Below are 27,644 nucleotides of genomic sequence, written 5' to 3' on the forward strand. Positions count from 1 at the left end.
TAGCTTAATTTTCTTTCAGAATTTTACAATTGATGTATTAAGGCAACACTACATTTTTTTCTATTGCACTCCTGACATGGTATAACATTTTTTAAACATCTGCCATGACCAAAACTAGATTAAACAAAAGTTACCGTACTTTAGAGTCCACACTTAAAACTCAATTCATTGAATACAAGTATTATCAGGAAAGTCTTTATTTTCAAAATAAACGTTTATATTTCTTACTTCACAGATCTAATTCCCAAATGTCTGACAATTTTAGCATCATTTTGGGCATAACTTTTTTGTTAACTGAGATATTGACTAGATATTTGACAGGTATTTAGACACTATCTAAAGAAATATGCTGAGACATAGACATCTATTTTCATTGCCTGTATTTTTAGTATGGGTTGACAAATATGCATTTGGTAATTTTTTTTTAATTTAACCACTTACCACCTGACCAAAAAAGACTATTAGAAAACTCTAAAATTATAACTTTAGTTCAAATACATACAATTAAATTGAAAACAAACAAAAAGAATGAATTAAAGATTGCTTTTCAAAAGAACCCAATGTTTCAATTCTATTTCACATCTCAACTTTAAAGATTAGACTTTTTATATCAACAGTCTATAACAAAAGGTATGCATTCCTTGCATGCCGTACAGACCAATGAAATGTGCATGATCAATGATAGTCCTTCAAAAAAAAAAAAAAAAAAAAAAAGAAATCCATCTCCTTAAAAAGTGCTATCGTAGTATTTTGTTCACTTCATTCAACTTATATAGTTAAATTGCACACTGATATGTATATAAATGAATAAGTATGACAGAAATGTAAAAGTTTATTTAATCAGAAGTGAGTTTCATACATGACTTAAGTAGTAATAATTCATATTGATGCAGTAACAATTACTAGTATTCTGAAAATAAAAGTTAATTTACATACCTATTTTTTAGCTATATATGTTATATTCAAAAAGAAAAAGATCAAATCCTCATTTACTGACAAAAAAAAATTCTCTGAACGTTTCGGAATTTGTAACATGTAGTTTAGTAAAATTTACTTTTGTTATGAGGAAGTTTTAATATATAATGGATCTATCTTTATTACGCAACCTTTTGACAAAATAGAGCAACAAAATGATCAAAAGAGTTAAGCAGCGCACTGACTCAAAACATCCGCGACGGGGGAGTGTATCTACACAGATCAGCAGTCTCGGAGCGTTTTTATCTTCTGTGAGATTAAATTGATTCAGCAGAAACAGATAATTGTTTTTACCGCCAATTTCAAGGGATTCGTGCTGATCTTGTATTTTGCCATTTCCATGGTTATTAAAGTTTTTACCAGCAAATTTTGTCTTGAATGATATATATTTGATATATATATTCAAATATAATTTCTTTTCTATTCTATAAGTAACATACTATACATTAGTGATCCTGATAAGTATTGTTAGTATCGATCTTCTGAAGTCAAGGTCGTCAGGCAAACGCTGTGGGGCCCTCTACTTGTTTGTTAAGGCTTGCATTTTGAGTGTTCTTTTTTTAGTCAATAAAGGTGCGCATACCTAATGGATCATGTGATTAAGAAGTCGCACGCGACTTATTTTCTTGGGTTTTTCCAAAATTTCTGGGTTCGTTCTGGTCGAACAAGAGTAAGCACGTACTTCCAGTAGGGCGCTTCTACATTGATCGCATACCTTGTCTTTTGCTTTAAGATAAGATGTATCGATCTTCTGAAGAAGAAAATAAAAATCTACCATTTCACATAAGATAACGTACTATTTCTCATTTTTAACATTGGATACCTGTATATTCATATTGTTCACACGTGTAACATTTATTTTGGATTTTGAGAGGTTTAGATAGTCAATAATTTAAGTAACATGTTTATATTTATTAGATCCGCTCTCTATTTAGTTTTGTTTCTACATCCTTAAAAGTATGGTTTATCATTTATTTTATGTTTAAAAACAGAAATGTTATTTTTTTTAATCATTTCTTTAAAGTGTCTAAAATTAATCAAGCAACGTCATGGCATTAAGCGCCATTTACCTGTCCGTTCCACTTCAAGTAATAATGTCAAGGTCATTTAATATTCGATTCAGCAAATCCTTTGAACCACGTGGTATAACAGATATGGTCTCTCTTTCCCTCTTTACCCTTATTTGGAAATTCTCTACAGCCCTATATGGTAAAACAGTCTAGTGAACGATAATGTTAAACTATATTGATAGGGATAGAAATACAATGTTTATCAACACCATGTTCCATAATCTGACTTACAATTGGCACCTATTGACCGTTTTTCTTTATGCCATATAAGGAAATGACGAAACTAGAAATTAACATGTAAACATATACAAAAGTCGGTTTCTCTGCTATTTAGTATCATTTTGTCAAAATGTTTGGACTTCTTACATTTGCTTACAGTAATCGTGTTATTGGTAAGTCTTAACCTCAGTTTGATTATATGGCATTTTAATTTAATAAATCATAGAACCCAGAACGCACGTGAGTGACTGCAGGAATTTTTTTTTTTCTGATCGAAAAATATTAATGCAAGAACAAAGCGTTTTGTGAAAAGAAATAGATACTTGATGTAGAACATCAAGCATTTGTAACGACATGAATATATAATTATACATATTGTTACAAAGCATGTTACAAACTGTGTAATGAAACCTACATGAGTTGAAATCAATCGATACTTTCCTTGATATAGTTTATTTGTGTACTTGTGCGAGTGTCGCAAATAAACATGCTTTTGCTAGACATTATCTAGACATCAATTAAAAGTGACACTAAACTAAGCCACTATAAGGTGATAAATATTTTATAATAAAAATAACAACCTTTACTAATGTAGGACTACAGAATTAGCTACAGCTATCTTTTATTGCGTTCCTGTCACAATCATTTATGTTAAGATACAATATAAGAAAAGCAAACATAAAAATGTAATATGGCCGATATATAAAATCGTTTAGTAACTAAAATATATCTTTTAAAAATCAAGATACAATATAAGAAATATCAAGCATATGACACCTAACTGGTAAATATATAATAACAGTATCATAACAATGCATTAACTGAATGTAAAAATAAATAAAAATACTTTGGTTTAAAAATATCCAGTGAAACAGAGTTTGGACTGTGTTAGTACAATTTATTCTGAAGGAATGCAGATAAAAAGCTGCATGCATGAACATTTGTGATTTTATGGGTTTTACATATAATTATTCGACCTGGTTTAACAACTGACATCTCTTGTATCATGAATCACATTTAGATAATTTAGCATTTGATTGTTTAAAATCTTAAACAGAAATATGCCCTTTCTAAACAAAAAATATTTCTTGATCATTATGAGATTTGCTCCCAAGACAGCCCTGGCTTAGTGCTTAGTTTTTGACGCCCCGCCATGACATTACCCGGGGCTTTAAGCTGCTTCATTCCGACACAGCTACCCTGTCACTTCAGCTCCATTAATTAACAACACGGAAAGACAGATTTTAAAATTCGCAGGGTCATTGTTAAGCAAAAAATGTGGAAAAAATATCGGATATTTTAAAAAAAATCTTAGGATATTGCTTCCGATGACATTTCTTACAATACTAGTATTTGATTATTCATTCATGGAGATTATAAAACGAGGTTTAATGACAATATTTAACCAAAATTCGACTTGTAGAAACAAAGTCAATAATATTAATTACCTCTTAACCAGTAATAGACTAAATTATTGCAGGTGCTATTTTATTTAAGTAAACTCTCTGCTACTCTGCGGTAAGGACTTTCATTAATTTTAAAGGATACTCCTGTTTTGTTTATACCCCATCGCTGTAAATAAAGCTGGTCCGTCTACAGGTGGAGCAATGATTTTGTGACGTGATTTGTTCATCCTTTCGGGAGCCCCTCCTTATTTGAATGCAGATCTATGTCAAATAGATGGAAAAACCAGAAATCTATTTATATCACTTTTAAACATGGCTAGAACGAAATCGATTTTGACTGGTTGAGGGGTGAGGTAATTCACGCTCTGTTAGTTTGAAACAGACAAGTTTTCATTGATAAATTTCGCCGCATGCAATTATTGATGTTTTTAAAAAAGAATAGAAAATATATAAAACACAATAATAAATTTAGGTATTAATAATATATTGCAAAAAAGGATATTCCGTATACCACGATTTAAACAGCAAATTATAATTTGTACAATAATCAAATTTAGACACGTATAGTTGTATCACGGGGGTGGGGGTGGGGGTAAAATATGAATAGTAAACGGTGCCTATAATTATTCTTCATATCAATCGTCAATATTCGAAGTGCAAGTAGTTGCTTGAAAAAATAGGAACGTATTAATTTTGCTAACACGTTCTAGTTTTCTTGATAAGCCACCTAAATATATTTATATTTGCGAATATTAGTATTCTTGATTAGCAAAAGAAAAAAAGAATTCTCCATATATATCATAAACATTGTTTCAACTTTTCAGCTATATTAGAAAGTTTTTTTAATTGTAATTTTTATAAAGAGACTTGAGCTGCTTTAAGTGGACCACAGTCCTAGGTTTTGGCCGTACAACACCGGCCGGTGTGTATTATAAGCAGACAGCGTGAGTAAGGCTCTCCCCTTGTGATTCTTAGTCATTCGTTCCAGCGTGGCGCGATCCAAGTGTACACAATCACACGTGGATATAACCGACTTCCTTCTGTTTATCGATCTGTTCTCGATCCGCTCCAATAAAATTAGAATCATAACCAGTATCTTACTATATTTTTTACTAACTTTGTGAAGTCACAATCAAAAATGAAATACTGAAATGAATCACCATTAAGATACAGAGTGATACCCCCCTTAAGAGCCACACGGTTAGCCGGGAGTTTATATACATATTCTAATTAGGGCTTAGAGTGACGTACCACCGTCATATGACTGCCTATAAATAGAAAAACACGAGCCGGTATTTAAACCACGCCGATATTGTGTTGATATTATTTCCATGACCGAGTATACAGGACGTTCGAGCAAGCTAAATAACAAAGTATTTCACAATCTTAGCGAAATAGTTTCATGACAGTGCATTCACGGGATAGCGTAGTCTGTGCTTACTTGGAATTTTTGTCGATGCTAGTGGTGAGTCTCCCGTTTTGTTTTTTTAACAAATGAAAATTAATTTACCAGCTTTGAAAACACAAGGAGATAAATGTAAATAAACAATACATTATTTGTAAACAAACGCCTTCGTAAATCACAGGTTGTATAGGTATCTCGTCAGACAAGAATAGTCTTACCATGCTTACTGCAAACTGTTGGTGGAAATTGTAAAAATATTTTTTTAAATCATAGTAAAATTTCCTATGGAGCAAATGATTGTGCTGCACAATTACCCCCCCCCCCCCCAAAAAAAAAGACTTCACATGCCATGAAAAATAGTAGGAAAGGGTTTTGATAATGCTTAATTAATATTTAATCCAAATAATTTTCATAAATATTTCATTCAGTATTTTATTTAATTTAAAATAATTTAATTTGCAGAAGACATGGTTAAGCAGGACAAAGTAGACATCCTGGACTTATTTCTTGAGAGCGGTGTGGACATTGGGCATTTTCTGTCTGAAGAAGGTCAAGCGTTTACCAGACCTCGGGTCATTATGGATGATCTAGTCCCACCCTGCACTCAGACACACATCGATCAGACTGCTGTTCTAGACAACCCCCTCTGTACTGATGTGGATTTTCTGAATGACAATGTCTCGGCTGTGGTGGAGATCAGCGAACAGGTTACTCCTCCAGTGATAGATGGTGAGGCATTGATCAATTAGTTAGCATTGATTTCTATATGTACTTATATGATATATGAAAGTCAACGCAGCATCAGTATATTAATACCCAGTAAACACTAGCACTAATTAAATACAAATAATTTTTTTTCTACATATAAATTAAAAAAAAATAACGATGTACATTGATATTGACTTGAGTTCTTTTTATCTTCAGATTCTGTACCAGAAGTGATATTAGAAAACAGCCAAAGTTCTACCTCATATCATGGCAGCATCTCTGATGGCTTCCATCACCTGGAGGAAAATGTCACAACCCAGTTCCCCTTCGACGACCTTGACCCCTCTCAGAACTTCTTTGCAGAGGAGGTCTCGGAGGCAGACCTGGACATTGACCTTAGTCCTCTACTGAAGGAAGAAATCAAACATAAGATAAAAGCAAGAAGGATTGCAGAAGGGAAGGCAGAAATCCGGGTAGAGTTCAAAGAGCCTTCTCCTGAACGGGTATGCAAAGTTATTGTGTTTTTAGTTATTAATGTAGACTGATTTAATTAGTTAGTCAAATTATCACTAAACACTTGTTTGATTTTTGCAGTTAACTCCCGAGGAAGAAGAACGTAGAAAAATAAAGAGAGAGAAAAATAAACTGGCCGCTCAAAAATGCCGGAACAAGAAGAGAAAACTAGCTGACACGCTTGAAGAGGTATGCAATTCTCAGAAGAGAAATTGAAGTGTCAACATTGAAAATCATGAATTTCTTGTGTACAACGGGAGAGGAATGAAGGGTCAGAAATGGGAGAAAAAGGGGGGTGTAAAGGGGAAGAGACTAGGGGAGGAGGGAGAGGAAAAAAGAGAAGTTCACTAAAGTGATAAATGATACACTTTGCATATATCAGCAAATTACGATAACTCTAAAAAGGGGTAATAAATAGTGAGGTACATCTAGATGTAAACACACGATGTTAACTTTGCTAGATTTTATTTTACAGGAGACATTACGACTTGAAGAAAAACAGGAGAAGTTACAGGACCAGGTGCAGAGACTGAGGGAAGAACGAGAGCACCTGCTGGACCTGCTCAAAATCCACAGCCAAGTCTGTCCCAAGATGGCCAAATTAGGATCGTGACGTCATCAACTAATACTCACTGGCGCAACATGAGTATAAGTTTTCCCCAACGAACTTGTACAAGTTTACACAAACTAACCATGTGTTTAAAGGTGCAGAAAAGTTTTATGTGAGAGACTGCATCCAAGTGACAAAAGTGGTTTCTCTGCGAACTGAACCCACCGTTTTCTATAGAGACACGTGAAGGGGAACCCAGAATTCTGATTCTTTGAGAGACTTGAATTCTAGTTCCTGTCTAAGTAAGGTCAACAATCCATATACAGTGTACTGTAAATTGTGCAAACTAGTACAACAAAAACTGACAAAAAAACATATTCTGGTATTCATTGTTAGTATTAATCAAAAGTTTGTGATTTGTTGTATATTTTTTTTATATACAGGGTGCAATAGTGTCCTTTCTGACATAATTTATTTTATCAAATAAACTCTGAGAGTTTATTTGATAAAATAAATTATATCAGAAAGGACAATAGGATAAAATAAATGACAGAACCAGGCCCCGAAACCATGGAAGCCGTTTTGGACTGTGATTAAACTTTCAGTCAAAGAAAATAATCTTTACAATGAACCTACACTTGAATTCGATAACTAGCTTGCAAAGGAGAGTTCTTCTTTTTACGAAAATTCTATGTACACACGTGTTTTCTATAATGAACTCTCAGATTGGAGTCCTTGATTGCTTCCTGATTCTGGGTTAGGCCCATATTGCTCACTTGCCAAATGTAACATTAAACCAGAAATATCAGAAATAAACTTCTAGTATAAATGGCAGCAAATTTTTATGACGGCTCTATTTGTTTGATACGATCTTTTATTTTAAAAAAAAACAATTATTGATATTTAAATTGGATGTAATAGGATAAAATGAATGACATGTGATATAAAAAAGTATTCCATGCATTGTCCCTTATTTATGAAATCTGTCATTTAAAGGGAAGCCTATGATGTAATTGCAAATTCTGAAATTGGAAATGCATTTCCATTAAAATATTTGTAAGACCTGGAATGGAATAGAATATTTGGGAAAAAATGTACTAAATATTTTTTTCTTATATTCTTGGAACTAAATCTCTAAAGGAAGGGTAGTGAAATTATATGTTCTATTATTTCAGCATTAAAATTGTTTATTACATGTTTTTACTTGAATTTCAAAACTAGCTTGAAAAGGAGAGTTCTTTTTTAATGAAAATTCTATGTACACACGTGTTTTCTATAATGAACTCTCAGATAGGAGTCCTGGATTGCTTCCTGATTCTGGGTTAGGTCCGTATTGCTCTCTTGCCAAATGTAAGACTAAACCAGAAATATTTTCAATCAAATGGCTTCTAGTATAAATGGCAGCAAATTTTATGACGGCTCTATTTGTTTGATACGATTCTTTTTTAACAAAATAATTATTGATATTTAATAATTTGGTAAATGGCAGACCAGAGACAATGAGAATTGTATTTTTATATCCAAAGTAACTAACAAGGATTCATTACGATATAGAATATTGATTGCATGTGATATAAAATCAGCTGTTTGCATTCTCTGATGTTGTCTTTGTTTATATGTTGTGTTGATGTTATTAAATTTTCAGTTGCTCATTGTCGCTTATTTATGAGATCATCAGTCTGTCATTTAAAGGGAAGAAACTCTACCCCCATGCTCTATGATGTAATTGCAAATTCTGAAATTGGAAATGCATTTCCATTAAAATATTTGTAAGGTCTGGAATGGAATAGAATATTGGGTAAAAATGTACTAAATATTTTTTCTTATACTCTTGGAACTAACTCACCAAAGGAAGGGTAGTATTTAAATTCTTTATTATATGTTTGTGCCTTTCTTCAAAGCGCTGCGCAGCATCTTAGTGGATTTCATTAAAAAAAAAAAAGTTTTCAAATATTAGAACTGTAGCTCTCTGAAAAAAATATATTGATAGACCGGAGAGCTACAGTGCCACCCATTTGAAGAAAAAAGGTAATATTTATTGCGCACAAAAAGCTGCGCTTGGTTCTGAATTAAATCTTCCAAATTCTTAATTACCCCAATTGCAAAAAAAAAACAAAACTAGATTTCAAAAAAGTCTTACTCCTCTATCAAGTACACTCGTAGTTTACATAATTATGCACAAAGCGCGTTGGACCGAATTATCTTGCAAACCAAAATGGCAGTATAAAGAAACAAAATTTTCGAAGATCTGAATTTCAAAGCCAGAAGGGATATTAACAAAAATTAGAAAGAATGTTTTATTGTGGAAACAGTGAAAAAAATATGTTAGGAACACACGGTTAGTAAAATTTCTAGATGACGGTTTTGAAAACATAGAGAAATAAATCGAGAAACAGCGCATTTTATTTGTGCGCAATAAATATACAGTTTTTTCAATGGGTGGCACTGTATCTCTCCGGTCTGTCCAAAATAAGGGGGGAAAAATCGGAGAGCTACAGTTCTGCAGTTAGTCTGGATCACAATCACCACATTGACGATATATCAACAGTTTGTCAAAGACAGAGGGCGCATTTCATTTGCATTCGGACGCACTTAAAAAGTGAAAATTTGATCGATCTGTTGGTCACACAATAGTTTTGATACAGGGTGTCAGTGATTTTAGAAATGGAAACATTTTCCTGATATTGTGTCTTGATTTTCTGAAAGAGTTTAAAAGATATGGGCAGATGAGTCATTTGGTATAAAACTTTACATTTTTAAAATATTTTTAACAACGACTTTAAAGATTATTTGCGTGAATTTATAGAAATCGTCACAAACCACAACACAACAACCAGAAAGTAACGGTAATATCATAGACATCTTATCAGAGAGAGAGAGAGAGAGAGAGAGAGAGGTCCCTAGCTGGACCGTGGATTTATACGATGAATTCAACAAAACGAGCAAACATTTGTAGAGAGATAGAAAGGATCCAAATACAATTAAAAGAATTAAAAACAATAGTTCTGTATATATACATGCCACATTGTGAAAAAGCCTTGCTATGTTTATCCTGGCTTCCCGCGGATTTGGATGTTTCACGGTAGGGGGCGTTAATGGTGATCTGACAGTGGGGTTGCTGATTTCTTTTTTTGTCATCAAGTTCCCTTGCTTGTGTAGCGGTTGTTCACTGGTCGCCTGTCAGAGGAGGTTTTTCTCCCCAATTATCATAGAAATTGTTGACCAATTCTTAACGCACTACGTTTTCCGTTAGCTCGTTTAAGGCGATCTCGTGAAAACTCTCCCCTCCCCCTCCCCATCCCCCACAAGTAGTCTGGTTGTATGGTGAGACAACATCGAGAGGAACTATTTGAGAACATAAGAGGATGTAACGCTGTGAATAGGGTATGTTGTATAGTTAGGTTTCCCTTCAGGGACTTTTACCCACTGGAGGCTTCAGTACAGCCATCTGACCCCCTTTGCCTTCTACAGCGCCCCCGTTACGAAATTCCTGGATCCGCCACTGTGAACCAATTTAATCTGAAGCCATCCACCTGTATTGATAAACTATTTCTAAACTATTTCTGTTGATAGCATTCCTAACATGAACAAGCGAACAGACAGACAAACAAACCCAGGTTTTCACTTTGACCATCTTGTACTTCAGGGACCATAAGGTTCTTTGTGGTTTTCTGAAATATTAGGCAGTTGTACCTCTACCTTTGATTATTTGAAACCAAAAAACAACGTAAAGTCTATTCGATGCATTAACTGGTACATGTATTTTATTAGATTTAATAAGAATATTTATTTTTCAATTTATGTGTATTATAATTTGCAGAAGTACTCAGAGCAGCGTTTTAGAGTGCAAGCTCAAAGTAAGATCGTTAAAATATTTATTTCTTTGTAAAATAAGATACATGTATATGACATATACCGTGACAATTTTACAATGTACATGCATAATACGAAATCAAGAAACCATGAAAAGGGACAATGTGATTAACAAAGTACGTCATTAGAATTAATATTCACTCTGGAAAATCCAGATATTTTTATAGGAATGAGCCATAGGCATGCATAGCTGTTTCTAAATGATTTTATTCAAACCAGGAATGACGAACATGCTGTACTATGAGAAAAAATCATTGAAAGATAGATACATGTATTTATAGGCTGTGTTTCTAACTGGTATTAAATTAGACGTCAATATTTGATAAATCAAGTTCAATGTATTGCTATAATGGCATGTACAGGTTACACGTGTACTACAGTATGAATTACAATATACTGTTATGACAAAAGGGACAGAACTCCAACACATGATAAAGATAGATTAGAGACATGATTCCAAAGCTTTGAAATAAACAGAGTGAATTTTTCAACCTGTTTATATGCCCCGTAATCAAAGATTTGGAAGTATATAGTTTATAACTGTGTCCGCAAAAACTTGCCCATAGCTTTTTATTGATTGGCGCTGGCTTTCATATTTCACGTGTATTCCTTGTGGCAAAACCCTCTCTTAGGTTCTAACATATTATATTTGACCTCTTGACCTTGGTTTGACCCACTTTTTGCAAAAAATTACCCACCTTTAACAATGGCCATTATTTTCGAACAGTACTGAGGCTCTCACATTTCTAAAATGTGTATTTATCTTGACAAAACATTTCCACAGATATTAATTTTTCTGACGTTCACCTTATACATGTATACACTGAAACAATGATCCTTGCCATAACTTTTGAACACCATGAAATTTCACAGGTGTATTCCTTGTGACAATTACCAACAATTTTGACCTTGACCTTGGTATGGAAAAAACTTACTTTAACAGTTGGTTTTGAGTCTTTTATATTTTGTGAGTTTTTTCAATAATAAGGCTTTCTCATAACTTAATACGATTTTCCCCCTGTGTACCATTAGTTTTCACTCTTTGATTTGACCTTGGAGTTTGATCCACTTTTAGAAAACATTAACGTTGACGATAGCTTTTCAATGGTTGGTGCTTGGGATTTCATATTCACCAGGTTTATCCATTGGCACAAGTTCTTTCCATACTACCCTTAGTCCTCTGCGTCTCCGCACTCAGAGATTTGGATTGGTACAAACGAACTCTGGCTGAAGTTTGAAGTTCTTTCACTGGGACAGTTGGTAACATTTTGACCTCTTGACCTTGAAGTTTGATTTGCATTTGATAAACTCTAACCCTCGCTTTAAGCTGCCACATGGGGGCATCAGTGTTTCACAAACACTTTTTTTTCTTTTAGAAATAGGTACTCAGCTCGGTTGTTTTAATTTAGATTGACATGCAAGAAAAATGATGCAAATATTCATAGTATTGGCTCAGTGTAAATTTTTCACATTCAATCTAGTTTCCAGAAATTGTGAGAAAATAAATACTCTTTAAAGGTAAGTACAAGAAAAAAAAGCATTCTCTTGCAGTATGATATTATTGTATCAATAGAGAATTTTTAATATAATTTAGCAAATGGCATCTTATTTTCTGTAGCGATATATGGGGTTGTAGAAAAATCTTGATATATGTAAACTTGTATAATTGATTTTATAGAATGTGAAACAGGACTATGTATTCCTTGGAATTAAACCTGCATGCACTCCCTCTTATTAAAAAAAAATCTAAAATCTTTCGTTGTATATATAAGAAATGTATGCGCTTTTGAATTCTGGGTCAAATAAGTATTGATATTGTTTACTTACAATTTCTGCCGACGAAGGTTAACCAAGATCGCTTATGAAATACGTGCAATCATTGCCTCATCAGTTGGATCAAGACGTGTAACTAGACCTGCAGGCTTCAAACCTGTTTAAAAACTGATATTATTAGTTCTTTGTCATTTTATTTAGAAGAATTCATTAAACAATTTAGCATATACATTTGACGCTGTATATAATTTTTACATCTAGCTTTATGACAATTCTGCTAATATTATAATTACATGATATTAAATAACTTTAAATAACTATAAGTAACTGATTTTTATATTCATAAAGGACTTGCAAGTTTTAAAAGACTGCATGCATATATATATATATATATATATATATATATATATATATATATATATATATATATATATATATATATATATATATATATATGTTTAAAATTATATTAAACTTAAATTAAATGATATTAATTTCATCATTCAATTTCATAATCTTGCAGTCCAGAATATTCCTTGAGATAAATCAACCAATCGGTGATCAACTCGTATTCGTAAAGAATATTTATAGACACGTAACAAAGTTAGAAGTTTCGTCACCGTTGTAAAATACCTCAGGTTGATATAAATAAGTCGACCTTCACCTTCGAGGAAGTATGGAATACACATCGTGTTTTCATTTTACGCGATGACAGATAAGCGCGAAATGAATGACATAGAGAAAAGGCTTGATAAATAATCTTAGAAGAACAGAATTAGAGTATATATATTTTCTTCTAACATTATTGTATAATCCAAATTCGCTATCATTTGTATTCACATTGAAAATTGTCAAATGAAATTTATTTATAGCCGCGATGGGAAGCCGTAGTTTTCATTGGTCGATTTTTTGATGCAAGACTGACTGAGTTTAAATATTATGACACAAGGTGATTCCCGACATTCACGCACTGATCAGCTGAGAGCTAGAGTCGCCGGTTACGCAAATATCGTCCACCGACAAAAACTAAAAGAAAAGTAGCAAATACAACTGAAAGTTAGCATTTTAGTGTCGTATAAAGCAAGGAATATTAATTCAAGATTCACCATGGTTCGAGTTTTGTGTCAAAATCAAGCAGGAGGGTGTAGTCGTGGTCAGCCAGAGGACCTGACCCCCACAGAATTTTCTGAGGGGGTAAACTGCGATGTCATTGATGCTGCAATGGCTAACCGTGCTGCAGGGGCCCTGAATGCACACAACGAGGATTCTAATTTTAGCACCGACTTTAATTCCACAGGGACAAGCTCTGACTCGGGGTCTTCCAGCGATAGCGACTCCCTGTGCATTGCTGAGGCGGATCAAAATGTTGACCAAAAGGAGGTAAATGTGTTATCTTTGCTTTTAATTTCTCTAGTGTATATAGATACACTATATTTTAAAAACAAGTTTAACAGTGATAGAAATAATTGTTAATCGTGAGCTTTTGCTATTTTTTATACCATAATTTGTACCAGACGTTAAATTACGCATTGGTTTGCATCTTCAGGTAATTGAAATGAAACGCCAGCGTAGAAGAGAAAGGAATAAAGTGTCTGCTCAGAATTACAGACAAAGAAGGCGAGCCCAGAACAGCTCCCAAAACCAGGTAAATAGCGCATCTGTAGCACTGGTCCCAAAACTAGGTAGCTGCAGATCTGTAGCTCTCCGGAAAAAAAATATATTTATAGTCTCCGGTCTATCAATATATTTTTTTTCGGAGAGCTACAGACCAGTCACCTGCAGCTAAAAACTAGGTAAATAGCGCATCTGTAGCACTGGTCCCAAAACCAGGTAAATAGTGCATCTGTAACACTGCATGGCCCCCAAACCAGGTAAATAGCGCACCTGTAGCACTGCTCCCAAAACCAGGTAAATAGCGCATCTGTAGCACTAGTCCCAAAGCCAGGTATAAATAGCGCATCCATCTGTAGCTCTGCAAGGTCCCAAGATCAGGAAAGTAGCACATCTGTAGCACAGGTCCAAAAACCAGTAAATAGCGCATCTGTAGCACAGGTCAAAATCGTATACTTTATTACTTTTTTATCCATACCTGTTCTTTGGGGGTATGATGAGCGATTTCACTTCTCTTCCAATATTTAAATTGAAATTTTGAAAATAAATAATAAGAAGAAAGAGCAATGTTCTGCAATATCTCTTTCGGTAAAAGGATACAAATGTCATTGTATGTCAGCTCTTTCGGTAAAAGGATACAAATGTCATTGTATGTCAATTCATTTCTGAAGAAAATTACACAGATCACGGCTTCTAAGTAAAAACAAAGATATAACAGTTGTCATATGACAATTGTTATTTTTTTGTTTACTACCACCCAATAACTAATAAAAAAAATTACAACATGACAAAACCATTGTTCAATATTTCTTCGAAAATATTTCTAATTGTCCCTGGTTGTGAGGAGACAGAAGAAATGGGTTGGGGGGGGGGGGGTTAAGAGAAGAACTGAAATTCATGATGTTGATGACAAGCAAAAAAAAAGAAAAGAAAAAGAAAGAAAGAAATTTAAAGGAAAAAAAAGTTATTGGAAGTCATCGCTAAAAAGTCACACGTTTTCTTTCCTTTTAACTGTACACTGAAAAAAATATTAACCCCCCCCCCCCCCCCCAAAAAAAAAATCCTCCTGTCTCCTTCTGGTCTAGCTTGTTCTCCGTCAATAAGAAAAAGATACAGTTATGGAAAATTAATAGATGAACTATCCTCAAGCATTGAACACCTGATCAAGTCGTCATGCAGTGTAATCTGATTTTCCAGTCACTGAACTTTTGTTTTATTTTTTTTTAAATTATTCAACAAACTTTTTTTTTACTTCCAGATACTTGCCGACTTAGAGAAGCGCCACCATGAGCTTTTAGAAATGGTTCGCAATCTCGAGGAACAGAAGTCCATTATCGAAGGATTGATTAAGAAGAAGGCAAAGATTCCTTGGCCTTGGGGCTACCATCCTACAACACATCCCTACGCCCCCGTGACAGAAGGAATGTGTGGATCCGCCGCCAGCATGGACGCCCCCATGTCTATGACAACGAGTGCGATAGTCGCATCGTGATGCTCAGTAAACCGTGAAGGAGTTTTACTGCCGCTCACCTTGTACTATATGTATGCGCCTGCGCATGGGAGACAACGTCATATCCCGTGAATCTAATTGTGTTGGCCCGGGGACTTGAAACTGATGGGCTTTAACAAAGATGTCCTTGAAAGGGGATACATTTGCAGCACATTAGATTGTATGACAAATTGTCTCGTGTATTCACTATTGTGAAGTGGAAAAGTGTTACATAAGACCAATATTCTGTCAGAGAACTGTCAAATATTGAAGGTTTTCAAGTTCCCATGACTTCCATAATGTTCTAGCTCAGACCAGACATTATGACTTACAATGTGTATAATTACTGCCATGTTTGTTTTTCAATCTTATTTAAACATAATTTGTGAGCGGCAGATGAAGTATTACATTGTTCAAGTTTTATGAATTTACATTTTTCATTGAACTGGTGATTAAATATTGTCATGTATGGTTTACTTGTTTATTTTTTGTTTGAATCCCAATCTGAAGATTGTATTTTTTGATACTAAAGACCAATGCAACTTGCAACCCCCCCTTTGGATTTGCAAAAAAGAAAGAGAATAAGAAAGTTCCAATTTTTTTGTTGTGTTTTACTATGGAAAATGGCAAGGTGAAAGGCTAATGTTGTAATATATAAAGAAATTCGGTTGTAAAAACAAAATAAAACCCCACCCCTTTACAAAATTATTTTAGGATTTATTTTCCTTTTTTTTTCAAAAACATGTATAGTTCCCACTTTCAAAAACCATACACCACCCTGTATCGATATTCTATTGAGTTATTTAACTATATGTATGTGTACAACGTACGTTTTAACTTTTTTCACCTTAAAACCCCCCCCCTTTTGAAAAAAAACTTCAACCCCCCCCCCCTTTGAAAAATTTCTGGATCCGCGCCTGAAGACCTTGTCCGCATTAATAGGAAAACTATCTTCATCGTTCAGAAATTAACACTGAATCAATATTTCAAAAAATAAAATGGTTTAATGTCCTCATTAATGGACCAATCAAAACTCAGCTCCAAGCAACGGGTTACTAAATCAAGATCAGAACTTTAATACACAATACAATCTTTATTTTTCATTATAATTCTACACAAGTATTATTATTTAATATACACCTATTATGTACATAGGCCTTGTCTGTTATCCTTATTGGAAAAAAAATCTGCTAGGAATTTGTTTTAAAAATGCAGATTACATATTTCAAATAAATTGAACTTGCAAAAATTCGAGTTTTTATGAGGAGAGACATGAAATAAAAACGTTGACGAATGACTTTTTATACTGATCTCTCCAATGAAATAACGTCTTTGAAATACTGCTTTTTAGAAATAAATAGCCTGAAAAAGTATTCATCAAAAAATTTTTCCTCCAGAAAAATTAATTTTTGGTTGGAACATGCTTAATTAGATATCGGACATAAATGGATCAAACAGCAGGCATTGTCTATATGTGTTTTCCTCATTCGTTCTCACAGCCCGTAGGAAGCAATTTCAGTTCGGGGCGGGGGCCATATTTCATTTGGGGGAAGTTTCAACTGTCAAAAAATCCTGAAAAGGCATATTAAAAAAAATGACATCAGACGTTTTAATTGAGGGGCAAAAGCATACAGTAGAATTTTTTTACTACTTTTTTTATCGTATACTGTATGGTCGCCCCCCCCCCCCCAACACACACACGGTTCTCACGGTTATGTATCCTGCATTATTTGGGTTTTTTTTTTTTAATTATATTCTTTTTTATATTTCCGATTATTGCATATGATTACATGTATTTGAACGTTTTTAGAAATTTTCTGATAATTCTAAACATATTTTTAATTAGAATGTCTCTAGAAATGTTCTTTTTTTTTTTTTTAATATTAATTAAATCTCTATATATAGTTCATGGATAATTTTTGAATATTTTTATTTATTTATAAATGATGGGGCTAATCAAACTGTAAAATATGGTACTTTTTCGGGATTTAGAATTTATCTAAAGATACTTGATTTTTGGTGAAGAATTTTTTTCAATTTTGTGTGAAGATGAGAGAGTGTTCCACAAGCGTGCATTGACGCTTGACCTTACACTAATAGATTATCAAATGTGGTTAAAAAAAATATTGAGGCATATGAAATTTTCAGTTTAATGAATCATCAGTCGCGTGTGTCCGTACATACATGTAATTAAAACATAACAGTCACTTATTCGAAAGCAAGAGTAAACCAAAATAAATATCTGTTAGTGTAGCCAGTACATCATATTACAATCGTCTTTCCCCCTTCCTGCACCTCATCATATTTTGTGCGGAGATGTTCTCGAGGTGACGTGGAAGATTTGACATCAATTTTAAATAAAAATTATCAAATAAAGTTTATATATAAGTTACATAATCTAGCACTATTTCATGATTAATCAATAGCATGCAATTAATTTTTGCGGTAGTCTATAGTGGCATGATAAAGGGAAATTGAAGTTTTGAGGCATATATAGGGAATATTGACACACTTCAAAAGAAGCTCATCTTACGTGAACAAATTGCTATTAAAAATTGCACACAAAACAGGGCATGATAATCTTTACATAATGTAGCGATATCACTTATTATTTACTCTGAATAATGTAAAAATTGATCTCTTTCAAAACATTGCATTAAATCTCCTTTCCGTCCCCCAAAAGAACGTTTTTAAGGAAAGTACCTTTTACTATTTTTAGCCAAAATTCGCCCGGCTGACGTCATTTAGTGTATTAGAATAATCTCCCTTGCTGAGCGAGCAAAACTTGTCGAGACATGTTAGATTTCAGAAACGCTGAATAGCGGACTTTTTAAAGGTAAAGTTTAAAGTGTACAGAGGTGATAGATTGATTGATTTTTGGATATACTACCAATAGTAAGGTAGGAATCAGTTCCACTCAACTTTATTTTTGCATAATTAAAGAAGAAAAGTGTTTTATTGCTGCAAATGAATCGTTTGTTTACAAACATTGAGGATAATTGCCAATGACGTGAAAAATAAAAATTGCTGAAGTTGACAATATCGTTTTAATGGTCAGCCTGATTATTTCTTTGACTGTAGTTTTTCTTCAGTACGGTCAAAAAAGATTTTTCAACTAAAAATTTATAAGTTCAAATAAAAATAGCCTACATATGTATGTGTAGAAAAATTATTTTATACATTATATTTCATCATGCAACATATTTAAAATTGTTTCCTCAATATTCAAATCACAGATATTTTGCACGGTTCCCCTCCCAAAATTTACATTGTCTTGATGGGAATTTATATTTTGAAATCTTCACCTCTGTAGATTGGCCGACTGAGAGATGCAAAAATAGAAATCGGCCATTTTTGTTTCGTTGCCACAACGTTTTGTTTGCAACCCATTTTTAAAATAAAAGAAAAAAAAGAAATAAAAGCCCCCCCCCCCCCACCCTTCTTTAATGTTACACAAACAAAGATCGAAACGATTTCTATTTTATATGCACTTGGGAAATTGATAGGTTATAACGATTTAAAGAACGATATATATTTGTTAAAAAAGGATTTTTTCCTACAAAGACTAGATCTCTTTATATAATAATACAATTGATGAAAAAGTTCATTTGAAACAGGAGTGAATACACTAAAATAATTTCCTTAGCACAAAAAAGCCGAATTTTTTGTTTATATCCTTAAAAAAAAAAAGAACTGGTTGGACTCTATAGTTCTTTAACCAAAACAAAGGCATGCTGTATGTTTGAATTGAAATACATTAAATTGAATATCATATGCAATGATAGCATCAAACATTAAAATTTACCACCACTCATGGAAGTAACCAAGACTGTACCGGGTCACGGTGACCAGAATTCCAACATCGATGTGATTCAATATGGCGTCCTCTGAATAAAAAATCAATTCTTTAAACTGTAATTTTTTTTAAATATTTTTTTTAGCTTTTTCAAATTCTGCAAAATTTTGAATGGAGTTTACTTTAAAATTCAAGTTTTTTTTTGTTCGGGGTGGGGGATGGGGGCTATGCAATTACTTATTAAAACAACATTGTCAAAAAGTGTTCTTAATTAAACAGCTTACTATATATTTCAAACGAACTTTTCCTTAATTTTAACTTCGTCGAGAATTTTTTATTCTTTTTCGGGGTGGTTTGGGGGTATTACAAAACCTAAAACAAATTGCCGACTTAAAAACAAACTTAACATAAAATTGAAATAAAAGATGGTCATGTTATCATAAAAAGAAATTCATTCTGCATATTTTACCGTGTTTATGCACAGGAACTAATTGACAGGTTTGAAAAGCCAAGTCAGAAATGGTTATCGTGAAAAAAAATCTTCATTTTTTGTGCATGTGTATGAAATTTACTTACAACAACCATTTCACATTTCTGTTTATTGTTGAGAGAGGAAAATGAAAAAGAGAACTTTTAATTTTGAGAAATATATGTTAAAATTGCTTATTTTCCTTTGTGGTTTTTTTTTCTCTGTGCCTGCTTTTTATTTTAGATTGTTACAAATATATAAATGCATTATGAAATCTTCATCCAGGTCACTTTGTCATTTCATCGTGTGTCCAATTAAAAAAAAGGTTTACAGGGTTTGAGAGTATAGGCATCACGAGAAAAAAAATCAACTAATATGTTCTTCCTTTGTGAATTTCAAATAATTGATAATACCGTAAAGTTTGGGTTGTCAAATCCCTTGCGAATTTTTACAGGCATATTTATTTTATAAATTTTTATGTCCCCATTCTTACTGTTTATCTTTCTTTTTTTCAACATTTTTGAAAACAGCGACTGTAACACACTGCCCAGATTATAAAAGAATTTATATTTTAAGTAGATGATTTAAATTTTTTTGAAAGTTATTAGCAATGTATGTATTTGTATATTTTATTGTTTCTACCCCAGTCTTAGTTGAGTAATTTATTTTTTTTTTTAAATCATCTTCAGGTACCTGCTTAAAATATGTATCTTTGAAAACTAAGAATCAAACAATTTTTCAATTTTCATGATAAAAGAAAGACTAGTAGAGGGTGAGAATTGTTATCCTCAAATCTTATTAACACTGCATAAATTAGGGTTAAGTAAAGTGATCCTTATTAAATATGCACAAACAGGATGTCCAATGGAAATCCTTGTTGATGTCTGGGATGTGACTGTAACCCCGCCACAACAGGGGGAACTGTGGGAAATTTGCATATACTAGTATCCTAATTTTGTTGTTATAGCGATATCAGCTGTTACTTTTTTTATACGGTAAATACTTATAGTGTCTAAATACACTAATTTAACTGGTCTTACTCATATTTGTGGATTTTTAAAATAAATACAGTACTCGTTATCCCTAAATAAATCAAAAAGTAAAAATAGGAGGTGCACAATGACAATATGCAATAAAACTTCTTTCAAGTCTCATCAAATTTCATTCAGTGGTATGAGAGGAGTTGCGGATAAGAGATGGGTACCCCAAAACATAACAGACGGACGGACATCCCGATTACCATATACCCTCCCACTTTTCAAGCGGGGAGTATAAAAAAAGTTATGTGCTGTGTTACAACGCACTTTGAAAAATTACTCACTTTGAAAAAAAAAAATTCAAAGTGCGTTAGATTTGGGACCATATCAACGCACTTTGGAAAAATAAAATTTCTTTTCAAAGTGCGTTAATATCGACCATATTAACGCACTTTGAAAAAAATGTGTATGGCTTGGACAATATTCTTGCAGATCGTAGGTATGATAAATAATTGAACCTGTTTGATAACTCTTATGTGATGAGGTCACTTCAGGGTGCGAAAGTGAGCGATTTTGATTTTTCCATACTTTGAAAATTTCTTCTCTCTTAAATGTTTTACTGTACTTAATTTTTTTTCAGTTTGCATGCATTCTAGACAAGATACAAGATACAAGATATTTTATTTAAATGTTTTACATAAATGTACAATTTAAACATTCTCTCTTTTTTTTTTTTATAACAATATAATTAATTTTTTTTTTATATTTTACATAATAATATTGTTCTCAGTGTCACTGATCATATATAATACAAGTGTCCAGAAGAATGTCATTGATCACAAAACAATACAAAAATGTGATGCTATACATGTATAAATTTAAATGGCTTAGCATGCATAAACATGATGACAGAGTCTATGTATTTATACATTGGTTCTTTTACCATTTTCAGAAATAAATTTTCCAAGTAAGCATAAAATTTCTTTATTTTCATTATTCAATATCCATATAAGTTTTTCATCATGTGTCAAAGAAGAGAACTAAAATTTATTGAAAGTTTTCAACGTCATACCAGTTATGCAAATACATATATTTGGGTGTAGCATAGGCATCTGTACTGACAAATGTTTTTCAAAGACATAATATAGGTATTGAAATTGGGGCTTACCTTGGACCTTGGGGGTTATCCTCTTTCAATTTGCTACCGACGGCTATGTATAATGCATAAGAAAAAAAGAGTTAGGCTGAGAGACCTTCTACTCGTCCTCTCCTTGTTCTCAATGAGGTTAATTCAATTCATATAAATTAAAAAGTTTTTCGAAAGATATAATTATTACAAATTGATTCTCTTATAATTAATTACTGAAATGTAGAATAGTCTAGAATTTTTTGTTTTATGCATATTTTTTTTCAAAGTGCGTTAAATGTCCCCGTTGTAAAAAATGTTTATGTACACTCTTAACGCACTGTGAAAAAATTTTCAAAATGTGTTGATTTTGTCCCAAATTTTACGCACTTTGAAAAAATGTTTCAAAGTGCGTTGATTTTGTCTCAATTTAAACGCACTTTGAAAATTTTTTTCAAAGAGCGTTGCCACAGTGCCGATACATCGTTTTAGAAAGATTTGTGTGTACAGCGCAGAGTCTGTGATGTTAAACATGTGTGTGAATAAAGATATTTTTGTCAGTAAATTATCAACACTTGTACTAGCTTATACAAAATATATATAATCTTGATAAATTTTAATGTTGTGTTTATGTTTCACAGTCAGAAAATGTAAGGCTTGTTTTCGTTTTATGCTTTACGAATGAGTTATCTCTCTTTTATCTTAGTTTTGTAAATCAAATGTACTAGTATATGAAGAAATGGAACATCATTAGTCAATATTCAAACAATGCAAATCAGGAAAAGAAAAAATACGGACTTCTAAAACATCAGAGATGGGATCTGAATCAGATGCAATGGAGGAGTGAGCATCCCCTGACGACCTGTCACGCCCACCACGTGCTTCTTGCCATGATCGGGAAAATCCGTCGACAATTCATTGTGTAAATAAATTGCAATGGGTTTACAATAATTTTTAAAAAAGGCAGTCATCATTTAACCTAGTGATAGATTTTATTTGCTCACAAGGTCATTGTATCGACCATAGAATTAACAAAATGATGACTATAAATGAGACTATTGATATAATTGTTTCATCAACTTGTTTGTCAATAATTTACCCCGTTTTATAGAAGTTTTTCCTACGTAAAGCATGCTTTTTCATATCGAATCAATTGTGAGATATGCCAGAACATACAGGTGATGAGGATCTACTGCTGTATAAGACTAAAATAACAGACGTTGACGATTGAAACGTTTATCTTACAGCGTCTTTGTTAGGTACCATTGACGTCCTTTTTTTTTTTTTTTTTTTTTTTTTTTTTTAAGAAAATATTAAAATATGAGACAGAAATGTCAGATTCTATCGTATCTCTAATCTCAAGCTTATTGGGGTATTAAAAATATCTCCCTTATTTTTGTACCCCCGCTTGAAAAGTTGGAGGGTACAGTAATGTATATAGTGATAGGAATGTCCATCCGTCTGCCTGTTTGTTACGCTTTGGGGTGCCCATCTCGTATCCGCAACTATCGTATACCACTGAAGAAAATTTAATAAGACTTTTTACAGTGTCATTGTGCAAATCTTATTTTTACTTTTTGATCTGACACTTATTTTGGGTCTCCAAGAGCAAAACATGGACTTTGCCGTTTCAATCGGTATCATTTAGTGAGCTCAATGCTCACTGCTCACAGTACCTCTAGTTCCAACTTTGCTTATAGTATTAAAATAATTTCCTAAATTTCGAATTTATTAACGCTATATACATGCAGTTTTGTTAAGTTATATGTTTATCCATGAGCATTCACTTACAGATGCAAGACATTCAAGGGATAGATGAAGAGGTAATGAAGGCAGGGGAGGAGGCCCAGGCGTCTGGGCAGTTGACGCCCCTCATTAAAGTGGAGCTTTGGTCGAAAATTCAGTCCCGAAGATTATCAGAGGGGAAGGAGGAACTCAACGTCCAGTTCAGTCCACCCACGGCCATACCTGTAAGTATTCCTATTTCTGTGAAATTATTTAATTAAAGTACATGTATTACAGTTTTGTTATCTTTGTTTAAAAATGAAAATCTGTACAGTACTTACCATTAGTTGTCAAAGAACTATATGCGGTATATTGCATATGTTTGCCCCCACAAAAGTCAAATTTTAAAAACTTCCTGAAATGTGCTGAATTCAATAAATTGTACGAGAAATATAAGTTAACAGAAAATATTATAGTTCCAGAGCAGTGTATTCACAATTTCTGTTTTTATGACGTCACAAACTAGTCCAATTTTATATCCTTTTTCAGAAAGAGGACAAAATGGACAAAATTTCAACAATTTAAGCTTTAAAATTTATAGAGCGCATGTGTGTTCAGGAACAATATTGACATATTTCATTGATATTATCATTCTACACATTATATCAAAATATTTATCCTGAACACACATGCGCTCGGTGACTTTTATTTAAAATATCGACGAAATATGTACATTTTTCTGCAAAATTCATAAAAAACTGAAATTACGTCATATTTGTGACGTCATTACGTACATATGACGTCATTACTTATGAAATTATTCAGTGCTTTGAAGTCAGCATATACTCCCCTGTTTAAGGACTTAATTAAATATTACTCCATCAAAGTTTGATTTTGGGGGGCAAATGTTGGTTAATACCGCATATAGTTCTTTGTTGTATTATTATAGTTGACAGAGGAGGAAGAGGAAAAAAGTAGAAGGAGGAAAGAGTGTAACAGGGAGGCGGCCTACAGATGTCGTCAAAAGAGGAAGGAACTACAAAAGGATAAGGAGAAGGTAAGATAGCACAAAGGTCCATAACGGTAAAATGTCAGGATCCGGATAAACACGATGTGTGCATCCACAAATGAATGTTATCTTATGCTCTTAATTTTCCCGTTGTAGGAGTTAGAACTGCTGGTGGCCAAGAACGAAGATTTGAAACGGCAGATCGAGCATCTTGAGCAGGAGATAGAAATGTATAAGGGTTTACTCAGTGTGGAGCCTATCGGTAACCCGGCCTCGCCGGAACAACAGGTGCCAGGTCACTGGAGCGGAACGGACTTCCTGGAGTATTCCCTGTGAGACCCTGTTATTAGTCCACGCATTATAAAGCATTATCATGTTGTAAATTTTACCAAACTTTTTCATCAACTGATTTTTTTAAACATTTTTTTTCACAGCATATTGTATTTTGTTATCAATACATAGACTCCAAAAAGTGATAAACTTTTCTGAAGTTACCATTAATATGAAGAATCGTTCCTGGATTTTTAATTTTTGAGCTTCATTTGGCGAAATTTTTTTTGTTTTAACTGAGGAGCCAGTTGTCTCCATATTTTTCAATTCTCAGGGAAAGTAAGTGAAGCTCCTGTAGTGCTATATCATTCCATTGAATTCTTAGTCACATTAAATTTCTCAGAATGATTCAAATGGCATAAACTGTGTATATAATCTCAGTGTAGGTGTAAATCACCCTGATCGTATTTGTTTGGTTGTAGCGCATCTGTAAATATTACATTTATTTGCTTAGTCAACTTTATCATCATTTTGTTGTTAAAATGTTTTGTAAGTTTTTGAGATTTTTGCTTTGTTAAAAGCTGTTGCAGTATTTTTGATGTTATTTTGTTTAAACATATACTATTTTTGTTTTGTATAAAATGTTTATTACTTACTGCTACGCCAGTGTTTCATTGGTCAGTTAATCACGAGACCAATTCAATCTGTATTGTTAGCTGGGCATTAAATGCTATAAAGCCATGTAATGACATTCATATCATCAGTGAATGCTTTAAAAGTACAAATAAGAGAAGTTGGGCGGGATTGTCTCGGAAATTGATAATCCGGATTTATATTGCCATATGTTTGTAACGAGATATTTGATTATTTTTTTCTCGCTGAATATGTAGTACAGTGTATACGTTTCATTTGGCATTCTTTTTAATTCGCCCTTTTCATAACTTTAATTTTTGTAGTCATATTTTACCATCCGGTTCATAATTGTATGCAATGTAGAATTAACCTCAGTTATTCTAGTTACATCTCCTATACTGAATAACTGTGTCCAGTGTGAGTGGTCATACAAGAACGATAGTGAAGAGTTGTATGTATAACTGACATTCAGGAATGTACTTATACTGTACCATCTAGTGCTGACAAATGTGTTCAAAGACCCAGCATATTGCCACAATGCCAACAGTGCTGGTAGTGTTGTATATTGTTATATATTTTTATACTTGTTATATATGATATAAAATGTTTATGTACAATATCTTCATATTTCTATATAATCCAAGGAATGAAAAACTGCATAATCACCATTTTTCGCGGGGACATACGTGCATGGTTTGAGGAAAAATGATGGTCTAAAGTGATTTGGTTTGTTTCTATTGTACAGTCTTGTCTTCTTTTAAAATTTTGAAATTTCTTGGTGGAAAATTTAACAATTGCTTCATACCATGAGAACAAGGAAAAATTAAGCCTACGAAAATTTATGCTTTGACATTTTTTTGAAATGAAAGCAGACCAGACAATTTTGCAGTCGTGTGCTAACGAGAATTTTCTTCGCAGACCAAAGTATCACCCAGGCCGCATTCTTCGTCGTATAATTGATTGTTCATATGTAAATTTACCACATTTTCAATCACTGGACCCTTTTTATCTAAATATGCATCATGATCTTTGAGCAATGGAGATGAAGTCTCTATGAAACATATTGAGATAACAAACAATATTCAAGATCAAAAGTCCATAAACAAAACAAAATAGGAGCAGAGCAAACACGGACCTCCAAAACACCAGAGGTGGGATCAGGTGCCATAGAGGAGTGAGCATCCCCTGCCTACCGGTCACACCCGCCGTATGCTCCTTGTCATGATCGGGAAATAACGGAAAAATCTGTCGTCAATTAAGTGTATAAATAATGGACTAACAATTAGTATGAAAAACGTCAGTCAGCATTAATTTGACTCAATGATAAAATGTATTTGCTGACAAGGTCATCGTATCGACCATAGAACTTACGAAATGATGACTTAAAACAAGACTGTTGATATTGTTGTTTCATCAACTTGCTTTTCAATAATTTACTTTGTTTTAGATATTGTTCGTACGTAGAGCATGCTCTTGCGTTTCGAATCAACTGAGATATATAAACTCCGTATGCAGGTGATGAAGGTATATTACTGCTTAAGTAAGAGAAGTTGACAATTGTTTAGTTAAAGTCATCACGTTTATCACAGAGCTTGGTTGTTAGATAACCATTAAGTCTTTTTCAAGTAAAATATCCAAATAAGAAACAGATGTGTCAGACTCTGGTATCTTTTAATCTCAAGCTCATCAGGATATATCGTATCGACATAGGAATGGAAATTACCATTGTCAATTGACAATACGTCGTCGATATATCTAAATGTCGAGTTGAAGGCCACAGCAACTGTTTTCTCCTTTTAACGTATAAGATTTGGGAGAAATTCTGATTCATGTGAATATAAAAATATATCCGCTAATAACGGAGCGCAATTGGTACATGGGTATTCCATTAGATTGTTGGAATACCTGGTCTCCAAAAACCACATACTGTAGTAAATATTATGAATCAGAAACTCAAGCATCTCTTTGATGTCAACTTCAGAGTACTTGTGTGTGTAATCAGAACGTGTTTTAACAAAATAATTTTGAAAATAAACAATGACCAGGT

General features: G+C 33.2%; 3 protein-coding genes and 1 long non-coding RNA gene across 7 annotated transcripts; 3 read left to right on the forward strand and 1 right to left on the reverse strand.

The window, feature by feature from the left end:
* The first annotated feature begins 2,188 nt into the window (after positions 1–2,188).
* On the forward strand, positions 2,189–7,194 carry LOC134258414 (protein c-Fos-like). 2 transcript variants are annotated; one of them, XM_062740961.1, is made up of 5 exons: positions 2,189–2,437; positions 5,538–5,804; positions 6,000–6,286; positions 6,378–6,485; positions 6,772–7,194. In XM_062740961.1, the coding sequence occupies exons 1-5, from the start codon at positions 2,395–2,397 to the stop codon at positions 6,907–6,909; spliced, it is 843 nt and encodes a 280-aa protein (XP_062596945.1). In that variant the 5' UTR covers positions 2,189–2,394; the 3' UTR covers positions 6,910–7,194. The 2 variants fall into 2 exon arrangements, with proteins under 2 accessions (XP_062596945.1, XP_062596946.1); XM_062740962.1 differs by lacking the exon at positions 2,189–2,437 and adding an exon at positions 4,758–5,135.
* On the reverse strand, positions 6,048–23,839 carry LOC134258419 (uncharacterized). Its single transcript, XR_009990154.1, has 3 exons — positions 23,752–23,839; positions 12,547–12,649; positions 6,048–6,187 (listed from the first exon to the last, which is right to left on the reverse strand). It is a non-coding gene; the product is annotated as an uncharacterized LOC134258419 (long non-coding RNA).
* LOC134258397 (activating transcription factor of chaperone-like) lies at positions 13,437–16,068 on the forward strand. The gene is made up of 3 exons (XM_062740933.1): positions 13,437–13,872; positions 14,039–14,137; positions 15,362–16,068. The coding sequence occupies exons 1-3, from the start codon at positions 13,600–13,602 to the stop codon at positions 15,593–15,595; spliced, it is 606 nt and encodes a 201-aa protein (XP_062596917.1). The 5' UTR covers positions 13,437–13,599; the 3' UTR covers positions 15,596–16,068.
* Positions 18,192–26,153, forward strand: LOC134258417 (cyclic AMP-dependent transcription factor ATF-3-like). Of its 3 annotated transcripts, none has more exons than XM_062740967.1 (4): positions 18,192–18,428; positions 23,754–23,930; positions 24,635–24,742; positions 24,851–26,153. In XM_062740967.1, the coding sequence occupies exons 2-4, from the start codon at positions 23,754–23,756 to the stop codon at positions 25,028–25,030; spliced, it is 465 nt and encodes a 154-aa protein (XP_062596951.1). In that variant the 5' UTR covers positions 18,192–18,428; the 3' UTR covers positions 25,031–26,153. The 3 variants fall into 3 exon arrangements, with proteins under 3 accessions (XP_062596951.1, XP_062596950.1, XP_062596949.1); XM_062740966.1 differs by having other exon boundaries at positions 18,193–18,492; XM_062740965.1 differs by lacking the exon at positions 18,192–18,428 and having other exon boundaries at positions 23,736–23,930.
* The last annotated feature ends 1,491 nt before the right edge of the window (positions 26,154–27,644 follow it).

This window comes from Saccostrea cucullata, unplaced genomic scaffold (genome assembly GCF_032062105.1).
Source record: "Saccostrea cucullata isolate Sc308-1 unplaced genomic scaffold, CSIRO_AGI_Scuc_v1 ctg4, whole genome shotgun sequence".
Taxonomy (NCBI): domain Eukaryota; kingdom Metazoa; phylum Mollusca; class Bivalvia; order Ostreida; family Ostreidae; genus Saccostrea; species Saccostrea cuccullata.

Bases quoted from the DNA above. Each gene is read 5' to 3' on its own strand.
- LOC134258414 (XM_062740961.1), top strand. From the start codon at position 2,395: ATGTTTGGACTTCTTACATTTGCTTACAGTAATCGTGTTATTG. The intron at 5,805-5,999 runs GTGAGGCATTGA...TTTTATCTTCAG, and splicing joins TACTCCTCCAGTGATAGATG to ATTCTGTACCAGAAGTGATA. The intron at 6,486-6,771 runs GTATGCAATTCT...TTTATTTTACAG, and splicing joins TAGCTGACACGCTTGAAGAG to GAGACATTACGACTTGAAGA.
- LOC134258397 (XM_062740933.1), top strand. From the start codon at position 13,600: ATGGTTCGAGTTTTGTGTCAAAATCAAGCAGGAGGGTGTAGTCGTGGT. The intron at 13,873-14,038 runs GTAAATGTGTTA...TTGCATCTTCAG, and splicing joins AAAATGTTGACCAAAAGGAG to GTAATTGAAATGAAACGCCA. The intron at 14,138-15,361 runs GTAAATAGCGCA...TTTTACTTCCAG, and splicing joins AGAACAGCTCCCAAAACCAG to ATACTTGCCGACTTAGAGAA.
- LOC134258417 (XM_062740965.1), top strand. From the start codon at position 23,736: ATGAGCATTCACTTACAGATGCAAGACATTCAAGGGATAGATGAAGAG. The intron at 23,931-24,634 runs GTAAGTATTCCT...GTATTATTATAG, and splicing joins GTCCACCCACGGCCATACCT to TTGACAGAGGAGGAAGAGGA. The intron at 24,743-24,850 runs GTAAGATAGCAC...TTCCCGTTGTAG, and splicing joins TACAAAAGGATAAGGAGAAG to GAGTTAGAACTGCTGGTGGC.